This window comes from Dreissena polymorpha, chromosome 5 (assembly GCF_020536995.1).
Source record: "Dreissena polymorpha isolate Duluth1 chromosome 5, UMN_Dpol_1.0, whole genome shotgun sequence".
NCBI lineage: Eukaryota > Metazoa > Mollusca > Bivalvia > Myida > Dreissenidae > Dreissena > Dreissena polymorpha.
This window is the reverse complement of record NC_068359.1, coordinates 54,415,827-54,433,552: the sequence shown is the minus strand read 5'-3', so window position 1 is coordinate 54,433,552 and position 17,726 is coordinate 54,415,827. Positions and strand designations below refer to the sequence as shown.

General features: G+C 34.9%; 1 protein-coding gene across 2 annotated transcripts in view; it reads left to right on the top strand.

Moving 5' to 3' along the window:
• Positions 1-16,315, top strand: part of LOC127881313 (caspase-3-like) — a 32,861-nt gene extending 16,546 nt beyond the window's left edge. For both annotated transcript variants that reach the window (XM_052429068.1, XM_052429067.1), the window contains exons 6-11: positions 766-936; positions 1,610-1,738; positions 5,321-5,411; positions 7,255-7,401; positions 9,587-9,696; positions 12,035-16,315. In XM_052429068.1, the coding sequence (XP_052285028.1) occupies positions 766-936; positions 1,610-1,738; positions 5,321-5,411; positions 7,255-7,401; positions 9,587-9,696; positions 12,035-12,151 (765 nt within the window). In that variant the 3' untranslated portion in view covers positions 12,152-16,315. The remainder of the gene's footprint in view (positions 1-765; positions 937-1,609; positions 1,739-5,320; positions 5,412-7,254; positions 7,402-9,586; positions 9,697-12,034) is intronic.
• Positions 16,316-17,726: the final 1,411 nt, after the last annotated feature.

Sequence of the window (17,726 nt, the reverse complement as noted above, 5' to 3'; positions counted from 1 at the left end):
CAGATGCTGTAAAGGTGTTTAAAGTTTAAACAAGATGAAATAAGTATTCTTTTACAGACATTTATTTTTTACAAATTTTTATCTATGGAAGAGCGCCATGAAATGTAAGTGATTTCAGCCAAGTAAAAATTGGGTCGGTTAAAAACAAAGTGTCATAAAATTCAAAATAGTATCCTTTAAGTCATATTTTAAACTTAGTTTTTATAGAAACACTATATACAGCAAAAATACCAAGAACTAGACAGATTTACCGTTTACTTTTTTAAATAAAAATAAAAATGCAACATGCATGGTTCGTATTTTCAACAGTAAATCACCCAATTTAGCCATAACGTTGTTTTAATTTTAATAATTGAAAAATGTGCATAAAAATTGCAACATATTTAACAATAAATATAGCTTATATGCCATATTAAATCAAATTACGTTAGAAAATAAATAAAACGCGTCGCAAAAAAGTATACGTCGTCGGCAGGATTCGAACCTGCACGGGAATATCCCAAAAGATTTCTAGTCTATCGCCTTAACCACTAGGCTACGGCACCTAATAGTAGGCTCTTCAACCTTCGAAGAAATCGCGGGAAATCATTAGAGGTGCGCTACCTTAAACAGCAGAATTGCCATACACAACAACAGCAAGCAGCAAAACAAATGGAAATATTCTGATTATTTATGGTATTTTAAAAATGAGGGAGACATCTGCATGTACTACAGCAGAAGCCACAACAGCCTGACAGAGGCATCGATTGTTTCATGACATTTTAGGAGTACCGCATGGAGTCATCTCCACGAGGATTTCTCCTAATCATCAACAACCGCACGTTCAGGGGAGATCTTGAAGAAAGGGTGGGCACAGATGTTGACTGTGCAAACCTCAAATGTCTGTTCCTAAGTCTGGGGTTTGGAGTGGAATTGAGGACAAATCTTACTGCAGAGGTAATGAATGAAACATATGCGAAATTACTTAGTATGTCTGAATTATAGGATCTATACAACCTTACTGAAAGTTGATTGCATTGTATTTCTTGTGTCAGACTGTTTGAGCATGATAATTGCTTGGTGCTGTGCCCTTCTCTTGTTTGCTTGCCCTCCCCCAATGGTAAACATCTCATTAAATGTAATATGTTTTCTGTCATTTGTGAACAGCAAATGAAAATGCAAATCTTAAAGTCTGGAAAACAAATGTTTGACAGAGAAATTACTTTACTTGAGGTCTTGTGCAATGGATTAGAAAATGTTACCTGACCGCTTAGGCTTTACAACCTGCCATTGTTCTTCAGGAAATGGTTGCCAATCTAGAGGTTTTGTCATGACATGAGCAAAATTCTACTTGTGTTCATGATTTTGTTCCTTTTTTTCCTATGAGATTGAAGCCAAGCAGGAGTTCTTGTTTTTATGTGAGCAACATTCTACCTGTGTTAATGTTTTTGTTCATTTTTGCCAAGGAGATCATTGCCAATCTGGAGTTCTTGTGTATATGTGAGCAACATTCTACCTTTGTTAATGTTTGTGTACCGTTTTCATCAGGAGATCATTGCCAATCTGGAGTTCTTGTGTATATGTGAGCAACGTTCTACCTTTGTTAATGTTTGCGTACCGTTTTCATCAGGAGATCATTGCCAATCTGGAGGTGTTGTCACGACATGAGCAGCTGCCCTCTGTGGACTGTCTAGTGGTTGCCATACTCACACATGGGTCGGATGATTACCTGTACGGGGTTGATGAAATGTTTGTTGATGTGAGTTATTATGGAATATTAAGGAATAAAATGATAAGTGCCTTAAATAAAAGACAGTTAACAAGAATTTTCCACCTTATATTGTTTCTTGAGTTTTATAAATAAAAAATTATTCTCATGGTATTCATATAAAGTAATTTGGACAAATGTGCTATTATTTAGGAATTCATTAGTAGTCAACATATTTCTAAACAGGCTATTTCATTAAAAAAAACTTCAGGAATGTGCTGTGATAAAATGAACATATTTTATTATAAACATAACACAATTTAAGTTTTGTAATAGGGGGATTTTGAATTACCATAATATTACCTTATGAAAAATGAATATGATGGTAATGCAAAATCCTCATTTCATGGGGATTTTCATCAGTAGGGAGTCTCCAGTATTTCTTGCAACGCTGTCAATCTCTTAATTATTTTCTAGTTTTGAATACATTCTGATACTTCAAACTAAAGATATTTATAAGTATTGAATGAGAATCATGGCAATTATCTATTCATAGACGTAATTTTAGACAGAAATCATTAACAGCTTTATTATGCTCTGATTATACTCCTTTAATGACGTTTCGGCATAATGCCTTTATCAAAACATTGGAAATTATATGTTAACTACATTTTTACGTCTTTTGCGTGCACAATTTAAATAACAAAGAAAAATGTTTTTAAACGTCAAATGACGTTGTACATGATGACGTCATAAATGGCGTTATATAAAATGGCGCCAAAAAATGTAAAAATTCGCCAAAAATGAAATGACGTTAAACACTTACATATTGTGTCTTAATCTTATGTTAAATGTGTGCTTTATATATTTAATAAATTGATATTTTACAATAAAACAATCATCATCATATGTAATTATTATCTACCTAAACTTTTTATCAACCGATAAACATCAATATGTCCAATATGAACTAGAAATGGCGCGGCAGAGGCCGACGCGTATCCCCACGCCGAATGTTTGACCTAGGTGTGCCCCAGGGTTGGTAATGGGGCCATGCATAGTTGAGATTGACCGTATTGTCATAAGAGAGGTTCAGTATCAATTTGAAGTGAATCGGTGTAGAAATGAAGAAATTATAGTAAAAGGCAATTTTGGGTGGGTGTGGTCTATGTGGGCGGGGCGCCCCTGGGTTGGTAATGGGGCCATGCATAGTTGAGATTGACTGTATTGTCATAAGAGAAGTTCAATATCAATTTGAAGTGAATCGGTGTAGAAATGAAGAAATTATAGTAAAGGCAATTTTTGGTGGGTGTGGTCTATGTGGGCGGGGCCCCAGGGTTGGTTATGGGGCCATGCATAGTTGAGATTGACCCTAATGTCATAAGAGAAGTTCAGTATCAATTTGAAGTGAATCCGTGTAGAAATGAAAAAATTATAGTAAATGGAATTTTTTGCTGGGTGTGGCCTATGTGGGCGGGCGCCCCAGGGTTGGGATTGGGGCCATGCATAGTTGAGATTGACCCTAATGTCATAACAAAAGTTCAGTATCAATTTGAAGTGAATCCGTGTAGAAATGAAAAAATTATAGTAAATGGAAATTTTTGGTGGGTGTGGCCTATGTGGGCGGGGCGCCCCAGGGTTGGGAATGGGGCCATGCATGGTTGAGATTGACCGTATTGTCATAAGAGAGGTCCAGTATCAATTTGAAGTGAATCGGTGTAGAAATAAAGAAGTAAATGTACAATAACCTAAAAAAATGAGTGATAATTTCTGACGCGGCCCCACCCCAACTGCTATAACTTTTGACCCAGGGGTCAGATCAAAATTCCAAATAGTGCAGGGTCGCACATATGCTCATAGCTACCATGTGTGTAAGTTTCAAGGTTCTAGTGCTTTTAGTGTAGGAGGAGATAGTGGCCAGGACGGACGGACAGACGGACGGACGGACGGCGGAGATAACCACAATATCCCCACCTTTTTTTCAAAAAGCGTGGGGATAATAAAATAACAACTGATTTATACTCAAAGCCAACCGATAAACATCAATATGTCCAATATGAATAAAATAACAACTGATTTATACTCAAAGCCAACCGATAAACATCAATATGTCCAATATGACTCAGACCATCCAACAAATGTGAAGAAAGCAATACCCTATGGTTTAGGAATACGTTTAAAAAGAATATGTTCTGACGAAAACAAATACAGACATCGGAAAAAAGAACTAAAACAGAATCAACAGAAAAGAGGATATCCAAATAAATTTGTAAACCATGAATTATCCCGAGTTGATAATTTAAATAGGAAAGACTTACTTAAGAAGAAAGAAACAAATAAAACAGCCAACAAGAGAGTACCACTAGCTATTACTTATTCTAACAACCTTCCAAATATCCACTCAATAATTCGAAAACATACTGACAAACTATATAAATCAGACAGAATGAAAAATGTATTTCCAGACATACCAATAGTTGCATACAGAAGAGATAGGAATATCGGTGACATTTTAGTTCATGGAAAAACAAATAAAGAAATAAACAAACGTTTTCAACTAATACCACAATCGTGTAAGACTAATTGTATAGTCTGTAAAATGTTGAAAAAAGGTTTTCATAACAACCCAAAAAGTGAAATTCCAAACGAAGCAATAAAACAGAACTGTAACATTTATAACTTGGTGTATGGTATATTTTGTATTAAATGCCAAAAGATGGTATACGTCGGAGAGACAAGCAGATCATTAAAGGAACGTGCCAAAGAACACGAGGCTGACGTGCGGCTTCGAAGAGAGAAACCAATCTCAGAACATTTCAATGGTGCTGGCCACAGAGTGCAGGATATGGGTGTATCCGTGTTATCACAAATAAGAGACAGTTCCCATTATTACAGACTTATTAAAGAAATGGAATTCATAAAGAAGTTTCAAACGCAATCACCAAATAGACTAAATACAAAAAATCAACTTGATGTCCTACTACGGGAAACTATTTTGTAAAAAATATATGTGAAAAACATTTTATATTAATCATCAACATAAATGAATGTAAAAATAATAGTACTTTATGCAATTTATCTTGTCCATAATGTGTATATGATATATAGAATAGCAAGTATATATGATTATTTAATCAAATATCATTATAATATTTTACATAGATATGGATTGAAATAATTAGAGTCATTAATTAAGTTTACCCTATTTAATTTATGATAAAAAGTTTAGGTAGATAATAATTACATATGATGATGATTGTTTTATTGTAAAATATCAATTTATTAAATATATAAAGCACACATTTAACATAAGATTAAGACACAATATGTAAGTGTTTAACGTCATTTCATTTTTGGCGAATTTTTACATTTTTTGGCGCCATTTTATATAACGCCATTTATGACGTCAACATGTACAACGTCATTTGACGTTTAAAAACATTTTTCTTTGTTATTTAAATTGTGCAGGCAAAAGACGTAAAAATGTAGTTAACATATAATTTCCAATGTTTTGATAAAGGCATTATGCCGAAACGTCATTAAAGGAGTATAATCAGAGAGTTATAATTATTTAATATCCCTTCGGATAATTCAACTGAGCTTTATTATGTTTGAGTACTTTTTTTGCTGCAGGTAAACCATTTGTACGAGAAGTTAAGTGCTACACAGTGCCCTGCCCTTATTCACAAACCAAAGTTTTTCATTGTAAATGCCTGTAGAGGAGGTAATACATTAACAGATACTTATAACCTGAGTACATGTAAATGTAATGGACATAAAAATATGCACTTAATTTAGAATTGTATTGTAAGGCTTGACATGCTCATAAGACTAAGAGTAAACCCTTTGCATGCTGGGAAATTTGTCGTCTGCTTAAATGTCGTCTGCTGAATTTCTAAAATTAGCATTTTCTTCGATTTTTTTCAAAGAATACTATCAGAAAAGCAAACAGTTTGGATCCTGATGAGACGCCATGTTCTGTGGTGTCTCATCTGGATCCAAACTGTTTGCAAAGGCCTTTAAAATTCGTATCCCGCACTGAAAGGGTTAAGCTCAGCATAGTAAAAAAATGCTTATAATGAGCTTTTGCAATTTCACTTAGTCCTTTTTGATTTCATTTGGTCCATAATGAGTTACATCTCAGCCGTTGGTGATGTATAATTTTTTGGACAATCTAGAGGCCAAATTTATGTTCTAATTGTCTGGAAAAATGCGTAGGACATTTGTTTGTATTAAATAAAATATTTAAAAATGGATTTGGTATGAAAACATGGCTGCCATGGGATGGGCGCAGTGTTGTAAATACTTAATACTTATCATTAAGAACTCACATATTCAATTTTTAGCAAATCTAGTAAATTTCTCAAAACATGTCCAAAAATGTCCCAAATGAGTTCGGAAAATGTTCCATGCTGTTGGAAAACATGTGAAGAGAAATGTTTTTAATATAGCTATAGTGAAATTTTTGAATACTCTAGAAGTCACATTGTTTGCTCATCTTAATGGAACTTGCTCAGAAAATTGGTCTAAGGTGAGTCCTATGGGGTTTGGTCCTCTTGTTTAATACATCCTTCACCTTTTCAAAGTTTTATATTGGAGAATGGTACTTTAAACTTAATGATATTTAACTTGATGCAATAACATCAAAACAAGAAAGGGAAAGATGAGCACTTACTTGACAAATCATTATATCATGTATTTTGATAACACTACAGAAAGTCCTAAATAAAAAATACAGGTGTTCAGATAAAACTAGGAAATTCTGGTGAACACCAAGACAACTAAAGCATATTACTATGTATCTTCAACCCTTTTCACTTTGATACGTTTTTTGCGACTGTAGACTTTTGCAGACTGCGAGTTCCTCGCAGGCTGTTCTGGTTTTGTGCTGTTTGCACATAGCTATTTCCACTTTGGCTCTGAGTGGGAAAGGGTTAAATAAACCATATGAGGATGAAGCATACGAGCTCATACTTTCAATAACCGGGACACTAACCATTGCCTATAGACAAAAATAGGTGATCAGGATATTATACCCTATTCTAAACTTGACAAATTCACCAGTTTTGTTTTTATTGAAATGCAAATATTTGAGTAGCTACTGATTGGATTGCCTCGACTATTTATTTGTGATTTCAAAGACTGTCAAAGAGTCTATATTTGCTGTCAAGAATGTTATATTAATTTGATAATTAGGTATAAACAAACTAAGTTTGATTGATTCGTAGGAATCATATGGGTTATATCAAGCCATCATGCCTTCTTGCTTTCTACTTTTGAGTCTATATTTCACTTCTCGAAATAACTGTTCACCATTATCACTCTCCCCCATAAGAAGCAAAGTGAAAATGGATTTTGCAACCAGCATAAAACCTGAACAGTCTGCAAGTAACTCACAGTCTGTTCAGGTTTTATGCTGATTGCTGCTCATCAGTAACTAAGGGTTGCAAATTAAGCCTTTAAAACTAGAATACAGTATGAAAGGTCTTTAATTAAATTAAATTTTTTAAGAGACTACAAAGTTGTGAAAATATGTATTTAAGTGGTAATGGGTTTTACAAACACAGATGCTGAAGACAAAGGCATCCTTGCTACTCCAAGCATCGGCAGGTGCTCTGTGGGAGTTGACGTGAACAAGATACCAGACACAGCCCAGGCAGTCAGACGTATAGCCAACATGCAGGACTTCCTTATTGCTTACTCTACCATACCTCGTAAGTGTAAACTTTAATGTAAGACATGGTAATAGGTAAAGGGAAATTGCTGATATACAATGGGACAACTGCAGTGCTATGTAATGTACTTATCAGACAACTTCATTGATACATAGAGAAAATAATGTGAGTTTTGGATAAAATTAAAGTTTATCATGTGAGGCTTAGAACCATGGTAGCTTGCAGCTTGCCGAGCGCCACCATGGTTCGAGCTGAGCATGATAAACTTGATCTTTATCCAAAACTCACATCATATTCTATTTATCCTATTATTTCCTCCATTTTTCGTTGATATTTATCAAATATTGCATTTGTTAACAATTTAGTTCTTCAGTAGTTGACAAAACAAATTCTCCAATTTTTGGAAAACCCCAAGTGTGATGAAAAACTAATGATGGTATAGAGCTCAAGTTTATCAACTCGTTGTTATACTATCAAATTTCATCTGGTAATAGGATGAAACTAACTGTAAGTTCAACTGCAATTATAACAGATATGATATATATGTACTCAAGGGGCAACAACCATTATATATAATATAATTCAGGGACAGCAGCAATGATATTTATGCCCCCCTTCGAAGAAGAGGGGGTATATTGTTTTGCACATGTCGGTCCGTCAGATGGATGTCAGTCCATCCACCAGATGGTTTCTGGATGATAACTCAAGAACGCTTAGGCCTAGGATCATGAAACTTCATAGGTACATTGATCATGACTGGCAGATGACCCCTATTGATTTTCAGGTCACTAGGTCAAAGGTCAAGGTCACAGTGATTCGATATAGTAAAATGGTTTCTGGATGATAGCTCAAGAACGCTTAGGCCTAGGATCATGAAACTTCATAGGTACATTGATCATGACTGGCAAATGACCCCTATTGATTTCAGGTCACTAGGTCAAAGGTCAAGGTCACAGTGACTCGAAACAGTAAAATGGTTTCCAAATGATTACTCAAGAACGCCTTAGCCTTGGATCATGAAACTTTATAGGTACATTGATCATGACTGGCAGATGACCCCTATTGATTTTCAGGTCACTAGGTCAAAGGTCAAGGTCACAGTGACTCGTAATAGTAAAATGGTTTCCGGATGATAACTCAAGAATGCTTACGCCTAGGATCATGAAACTTCATAGGTACATTGATCATGACTGGCAGATGACCCCTATTGATTTTCAGGTCACTAGGTCAAAGGTCAAGGTCACAGTGACTCGAAATAGTATAATGGTTTCCGTATGATAACTCAAGAATGCTTACGCCTGGGATCATGAAACTTCATAGGTACATTGATCATGACTGGCAAATGACCCCTATTGATTTTCAGGTCACTAGGTCAAAGGTCAAGGTCACAGTGACTTGAAACAGTAAACTGGTTTCCGGATGATAACTCAAGAATGCTTTGGCCTAGGATCATGAAACTTCATAGGTATATTGGTCATGATTGGCAGATGGCCCCTATTGATTTTCAGTTCACTAGGTCAAAGGTCAAGGTCACAGTGACTCGAAATAGTAAAATGGTATCCGGATGATAACTTAAGAATGCTTACGCCTAGGATCATGAAACTTCATAGGTACATTGATCATGACTGGCAAATTACCCCTATTGATTTTCAGGTCACTAGGTCAAAGGTCAAGGTCACAGTGACCTGAAACAGTAAACTGGTTTCCGGATGATAACTCAAGAATGCTTTGGCCTAGGATCATGAAACTTCATAGGTATATTGGTCATGATTGGCAGATGGCCCCTATTGATATTCAGGTCACTAGGTCAAAGGTCAAGGTCACAGTGACTCGTAATAGTAAAATGGTTTCCAAATGATAACTCAAGAATGCTTATGCCTAGGATCATGAAACTTCATAGGTACATTGACCATGACTGGCAGATGACCCCTATTGATTTTCAGGTCACTAGGTCAAAGGTCACAGTCACAAAAAACGTATTCACACAATGGCTGCCACTACAACTGACAGCCCATATGGGGGGCATGCATGTTTTACAAACAGCCCTTGTTAAATACATAAGGGCAATAACAATTTTATATAATATACTGAAGGGACAACTGCATTAATAATTTTATATGCTGGTACTTTTGAAATGTAGAACTGCTATCATGGCATTCTGGCTGCTGATGTTACTGAACAACGCAGTTAAACAAGCAAAAACACAAAATGTTCACCATTGCAGGGCATGTGAGCTGGCGACACAAGACAGAAGGAAGCTTCTTTGTACAGGGATTTGTGAAAGTTTTTAAAGAGTGGGCCTCCACCATGGATGTTGTGTCCATGCTGGTAAAGGTGGGTTGAAGTAAGGCTATCTGTTGTTTTTGTTATTTTTTTAGGCGACTCAAAAAGAATGTTGATATATTTTACAACCATGCAGGGATGGGTAATTCGATTTTATTGTCCCCTACCGGTTTCACAGGAGGGGACTTATGGTTTGCACTCTGTCTGTCTGTCAGTCTGTCTGTCAGTCAGTCACACTTTTCTGGATCCTGCGATAACTTTAAAAGTTCTTAATATTTTTTCATGAAACTTGAAATATGGATAGATGGCAATATGGACATTATGCACGTCATTTCATTTTGTTCCTATGTTAAAATTTATGGTTTCTATGGCAACAAATAGACTAGAAATACTGCTGAAAATGGTGGTTTTCTGGATCCTGCAATAACTTACACAGTTTTTCATATTTTTTCATGAAACTTCAAACATGGAAAGATGGCAATATGGACATTATGCACGTCATTTCATTTTGTTCCTATGTTAAAATTTATGGTTTCTATGGCAACAAATAGACTAGAAATACTGCTGAAAATGGTGGTTTTCTGGATCCTGCAATAACTTACACAGTTTTTCATATTTTTTCATGAAACTTCAAACATGGAAAGATGGCAATATGGACATTATGCACGTCATTTCATTTTGTTCCTACGTCAAAATTTCTGGTTGCTATGTCAACACAAAAAATTATCAAAAAATCTGACAATGGTGGAATTTCTGACAATGGTGGAGCTGGTAGGGGACATATATTGCTTGGCAATAGTATTGTTCTTTCAGTCATTCGTTTGGTTTTTTAGTCAGTTTGTCTGTTTGTTTGGAATGTTTTAGGAATGAGCTACCTTTTACAATTCAAATCTCTTAGTTGATTAGATTTAAACTTCAAGTTGGTCATGAAAATGAAGTGTATACATTTGTATGTGAAAACCATTTTCATCACAGTAATATATGCATTCTTCTCCGAAAAGTAGCTTAATAAGAATTATCTGCATTACATATCGAAGTATGTAATGTCAGCAACTAAATTTCTCAGAGATTAAATTGAAACTTCAAATATGTCATCACTTCAAGGTTTTGAGGTGCAAGTCAATTGTGGCTTCCCATTGATCAACACATTCGAGTTATGTGTCCTTAATCGTTTACCACTTGGATACATTTTTGTACGCATTTTATATCCCATAGAAAGTTAAATTTAATTAAATACCTTTAATACTAATTTCAAGTTTTAACGGCGTCTTTTCCAACCCTAAGATACTGATGAGCAGCAAACAGCATAAAGCCTGAGCAGATTGTGAGTTACTCGCAGGCTGTTCTGGTTTTATGCTGTTTGCACATAGCCATTTTCACTTTGCATCTGAGTTGGAAAGGGTTAAAATCTTATAAGCTAGACTCGTGCACATACAATAGTAACCGCTTTCTCATCTTTGTGTCCCAGTTGACAACAAATTTACTTTTTAAAACAATAAATTGTCTAATTATGTTTCCAAATATTATACATAAAGGAAATATTTCAATGACACACTTTGATTAGTATAGCCTGTAAATGAATATAGGTATATAGGTATATGTATTCAATATTCTATGAATTGTGTGTTGAGGTATTCTCTTGACCCCTCAATATCATTTGACAAGTGAAATTAAATGAGTTGTGCTTTGTGAAAAAGGGGTTTAATGCATGTTCGTAAAGTGTTGTCCCAGATTTATCTGTGCAGTCTGCACAGGCTGATCAGAGATGACACTTTCCGCTGTTATGATATCTTTTGTTTCAAGAAAATCTCTTCTTAGCAAAAATCAAGTTTTGGCGGAAAGTGTCGTCCCAGATGAGCCAGTGCAGACTGTACAGACTAATCTGGGATGACACTTTATGTGCATGCATTAAACCCCCTTTTCACAGAGCGCAGCTCAAATCTATGGAACGGCAAAAATATGTGTTGTCTGGATTTTTGTTGTTGATTGCACTGTTACAAACTTCCAATTAACAATGCATTTTCGAAACTTCTCATCAATAATTGGCATCTTTGAATATCAATTTCTTTGTAAGTTTAGCTAAAATCTGTTGAATTCTGGTTGATTGCATCCTTAGTTTGAACGTTGTTGAACCAGATTGAATAAGTAAGTACACATAATTGTTGATTTTGGAGGAAATCCAATTTGAAGATTGAACTTTTGATCTCCTTATTGCAAGGCAGAAGCCATACTCTCTACATTATAGAGACGTCACGGCAAAATATATTTATTGCAAAATTGTGTAGGAGTCGGTATAATTGCCTTGCCATGTGTCAAAAGTATTGCAGTTGATTGAAATGATGAAATGAAATTGTGATCTCTATTACAATATGTTGTTTCCATGTTATAGGTGAACCATCACGTGTCCAGGATTGACGAGTATGCTGGCATACAGATACCAAGCCCGCAAGTCATGTTGACCAAGAAGTGGTACCTTAATCCACCCAATGCTGCTTACAGTAGCTGAAATATTCCGGGTACCAAGATCAGATTATGACTGTACTTTGGACGCATTTGTAGTCCCATTTATTGGAGACCTTTCTTACTAGATTCAAGATTTTAAGGCTACATCTACAAAACTTAAGATACTGATGAGCAGCAAACAGCATAAAACCTGCACAGACTGCAGGTGACTCGCAGGCTGTTCTGGTTTTATGTTGTTTGTGCATAGCCATTTTCACTTAGGTTCTGAGTGGGAAAGGATTAACCCTTTCAGTGCGGGAACCGAATTTTGAAGGCCTTTGCAAACAGTTTGGATACAGATGAGACGCCACAGAACGTGGCGTCTCATCAGGATCCAAACTGTTTGCTATTCTGATAGTATTCTTTGAAAAAAAATATAAGAAAATGCTATTTTAGAAATTCAGCAGAAGACATTTTAGCAGACGACCAATTTCCCAGCATGCAAAGGGTTAAATAGTCATGTATGGAAATGTGTTCAGTTTGAAATATAGAAAAAATGAGTTATTATCGTCACATTGTGTGGGTTACTAAAGTTTCTGGTCATTTGAAATTCAGACAAGAATGGCCTTATAGACCTTATATTATACTCAAACATGGTCATTATCTGTACAGAAAATTAGATATTTGTAAAACTGAATACATACATGGTTGGGGTAGAACATTATTAGTGGAGATAATAGCATCAAAGCATCATAAGTAAAAAAAAATTTACAGATCTCATTGCAGACGTGTAAATTTCTGTAAAAAAAGGTTGATTTTCATGGGATTTGTATGATTCTTTTTTTAACCCTTTGCATGCTGGGTAATTTGTCTTCTGCTAAAATGTCGTCTGCTGAATTTCTAAAATTAGCATTTTCTTCGATTTTTTTCAAAGAATACTATCAGAATAGCAAACAGTTTGGATCCTGATGAGACGCCACGTTCTGTGGTGTCTCATCTGGATCCAAACTGTTTGCAAAGGCCTTTAAAATCCGGTTCCAGCGCTTAAAGGGTTAACTAAGAATGTTACTAAATGCTAACTATGTTATTGACACTGAATGTTTAAGTTTAAGTTTCTGTACTTATCTGCAATGAAGTCAGTAAAATTGTGTAATTGTTGTCTGCTTTTATCTTTTCAAGAAACTTACAATACTTGTGCATGAAAGAGTTACGATATTTTAAATAGTGTGAATGTTTTTTAATGTATTTAAAAAATTTAAATGGTGCTTATGTGATTTAAATGTATTTGCATTGTATTGTGAATGCTGGTTATTTGACATACAATGCCCTTTATGTGGTGTATATATTTTTTAGCAAATATGCCATTTACAATGTTGTATATTTATTGTTAAAATAGTCCTTTACAGTGATTGTTTGATTTGTGTAATTATACATATTTCTTTTGTATTTAACTGCTAACTATTATTGATAATCTTTTAAAATTAATTGATCAGGGGGGTAATAATGTGATTGTCAAGATGGCGATATCCATGCCGAGACAGGTATTTTTGCTGTTTTATTCCCTTATTTACTTTTTTTTTTAAATACCCAGCCATATCAGTAAGACAGTGATTAGCATTTATTTCTAATTAATATTGTCTTCATATCTGGACTTTGCTCGGCTACAAATTTAGTTAGCAGGAGCTGTAGTTAAGTGAAACTTTACTCTGCATTGACTTTCCCATCCTATCAGGTGATTATCCCCTCTGTTTATTGTACAAATATTTGTGTTATCAATATTTCTTTTTATATTATTTATTCGAATCATCTTTGTTCTTTAAGTTGTACATTTTTACAACTTTATTGTATATGAGCCCAACTACAAACGTTTAAAAACAGAGGATAGTTGTTCCTTATAAGACTAAGATCTCCAAATATTACAATAACTTCGCTATGGACAACCTTAATGAAATTTAAACGTATAGCAAGCTTTCATGGATACCTAGCTTGGTTGTTATTCCTAAAAAAAGGACATAACTACGTTATACATAAAATATATTCTGTTTGGAATGAGATATTGAACTGTATCTGTTGAAGAGATATTGAACTGTATCTGTCGATGAGATATTGAACTGTATCTGTCCATGTAATTGAGATATTGAACTGTATCTGTCGATGAGATATTGAACTGTATCTGTCGATGTAATTGAGATATTGAACTGTATCTGTCGATGAGATATTGAACTGTATCTGTCGATGTAATTGAGATGTTGAACTGTATCTGTCGATGAGATATTGAACTGTATCTGTCGATGAGATATTAAACTGTATCTATCGATGAGATATTGAACTGTATCTGTCGATGTAATTGAGATATTGAACTGTATCTGTCGATGTCATTGAGATATTGAACTGTATCTGTCGATGTCATTGAGATATTGAACTGTATTTGTCGATGTCATTGAGATATTGAACTGTATCTGTCGATGTAATTGCGATATTGAACTGTATCTGTCCATGTAATTGAGATATTGAACTGTATCTGTCGATGTAATTGAGATATTGAACTGTATCTGTCAATGTAATTGCGATATTAAACTGTATCTGTCGATGTAATTGAGATATTGAAGTGTATCTGTCGATGTAATTGAGATATTGAAGTGTATCTGTTGATGTAATTGAGATATTGAACTGTATCTGTCGATGTAATTGAAATATTGAACTGTATCTGTCGATGTAATTGAGATATTGAACTGTATCTGTCGATGTAATTGAGATATTGAACTGTATCTGTCGATGTAATTGAGATATTGAACTGTATCTGTCGATATAATTGAGATATTGAACTGTATCTGTCGATGTAATTGAAATATTGAACTGTATCTGTCGAAGTAATTGAGATATTGAACTGTATCTGTCAATGTAATTGAGATATTGAACTGTATCTGTCAATGTAATTGAGATATTGAACTGTATCTGTTGATATAATTGAGATATTGAACTGTATCTGTCGATGTAATTGAGATATTGAACTGTATTACTATCAAATTTATCTAGTTATGTCAAATATTCCTTTTAGTTAAATTTTCTTACATTACAAGGAAATCAACGTTGTTCTATCAATATGCACAAAACCATGTTGACAACAAACCTTTTGGCCCCCCTTCGAAGAAGAGGGGGTATATTGTTTTGCACATGTCGGTCCGTCGGTCCACCAGATGAATTCCGGATGATGACTCAATAAAGCTTAGTCCTAGGATCATGAAACTTCATAGGTACATTGATCATGACTGGCAGATTAGCCATATTGATTTTAAGGTCACTAGGTCAAGGTCACACTGACTCGAAATAGTAAAATGCTTTCCGGATGATAACTCAAGAATGCTTATGCCTAGGATCATGAAACTTCATACGTACATTGATCATGACTTGCAGATAACCCCTATTGATTTTCAGGTCACTAGGTCGAAGGTCAAGGTCACAGTGACTCTAAATAGTTAAATGGTTTCCGGATGATAACTCAAAAATGCTTTCGCCTAGGATCATGAAACTTCATAGGTACATTGATCATGACTGGCAGATGACCCCTATTAGTTTTCAGGTCACTAGGTCAAAGGTCAAGGTCACAGCGAATTGAAACAGTAAAATGGCTTCCTGATGATAACTCAAGAATAATTAGGCCTAGGATCATGAAACTTCATAGGTACATTGATCATGACTAGCAGATGACCCCTATAGATTTTCAGATCACTAGGTCAAAGGTCAAGGTCACAGTCACAAAAAACGTATTCACACAATGGCTGCCACTACAACTGACAGCCCATATGGGGGGCATGCATGTTTTACAAACAGCCCTTGTTTTCAATGTTTTCAATAAACCAGTTAATTAATTGTCGAAAAAAAATGTTTTGTCCGATTAGCATGCATGCTACATTAGGCAGAGGGGCTATTTTACCTTCAATACCGAAATTATATGAGAACATAAGTACATTGTTTTATAATGAATGTTTACACCACACGGATAAAAAGTATTTTGTGTGGATAAATTACATTAACAGTAGAAAGAAACATGTTGATTTATAGCAATGTAGAAACCGTAGACTTTATATTAACTTCATATTTATATTACCATTAAAGTTATGCCAAGAAACACATGTGTATGTTACATACTGCCAGACAACTCGATGTAGAATAATTATTGTAGAACAATAAACTGTACACGTTTGGTTTCGCCAAACTATTATAGTAATACTTGGTGTTTTTGTTTTAAAAAAGATCACGTGAACAAGCCAGCGACTTTGAAGGAGAAAATGAACTCTATGTGTATAGATATCGTTTGTATTTTTCAAGACGACACTTTTTCCAAGCTTCTAAAAATAAGACGTATTTAAGTGTATTTCTTCTATAGTAATTTGTACTGTATGCACCCAAGCTGAGGCCCGATGAAAATGGATGCTAATTTCCCAGTTTTGAATTCTTGCATATGTTATTGGGACTTGTTATGTGGTCACGGTATAGTGTTGTACCAGCAAATCTACTGCGAAAAAAAACAGCGGAAGAGTTCACTAATTACACAAAGCTTTATCAAACGACACAAATAATACGTGCTAGTCTATACGACTTGTTCCATTTCAGAAATAGACTTCTGTCTTTTGCCGCATTAGGCAATGTTGTGTATTTAACTGGCTACAGATGCGCCAGTTGCTGCATTTCTCTAGCTTAGTTTGTTTAACTATTATTGCATAAACTCTATCTATAATGCCCTCTGGCGGGGTGCAGAAACTTGGCAAAGGAGGGCTTGAACAGGAGAAATCGTGTATTAACAAGGCGATTCCTGTGCCGTTCAAGCGCGATTATGTGTTTTTTATATCCATCAACTGGTTCACGCGCAGTTACTTCCCATTTTTCATTGGCATCAATGAGGTTATTATGAACTGTATTAATAACTCCAGCCTTCGACGACTTTCCAAGCATAAATGGGGAACTGAATAAGAACCAGTTTCCTCATTCATGCAATGAATAAAGGCAATGGATATTTCAATCCACTTTTCAAATTATACCATCTGCACTCTCTTGACAAGCAAACAACAGCTTTAATTATTTAGTTCAATGTTATTTTAATTTATTTTGATATGTGTGATTTGTTTATGCAATAATAGCGAAAATACACATTTTCTCGGACATGATCATCTGCGGGCGCTCGAACAATCTGTTCATGTCTTCGAAAACATGTATTATCCCTATAAACAGGTCAACATCTTCAATCTGTATAACTGTTACAAAAAGTGTAAACGCACATGCGAATGAAGTATTCACTAAATTGTGTATACCTTTTAAAATTAAAAAGTTTTACATTTCAGTAATTGATGGACTTATACAATTTATATAAATAAGCTTCAAGAAGATGCGTTTTTTGATATGCAAATTAATCAGATAATGGTTTAGTTAAACCTATAATACTATCACAAGTTAATTATTTCACAATACGCTGTTCACAACGTAAGCGCATTGTATGATGACAATTATAAACATTACGATAAAACATCATCCCAGCATGGAATGCAATGGGCGACAAAAACCTAGCCTACATTATTGAAATACAAAAAAGCACTACTATTTCACAAAATTGCATTCATACACCTATGAATGCTAAGTGTGCG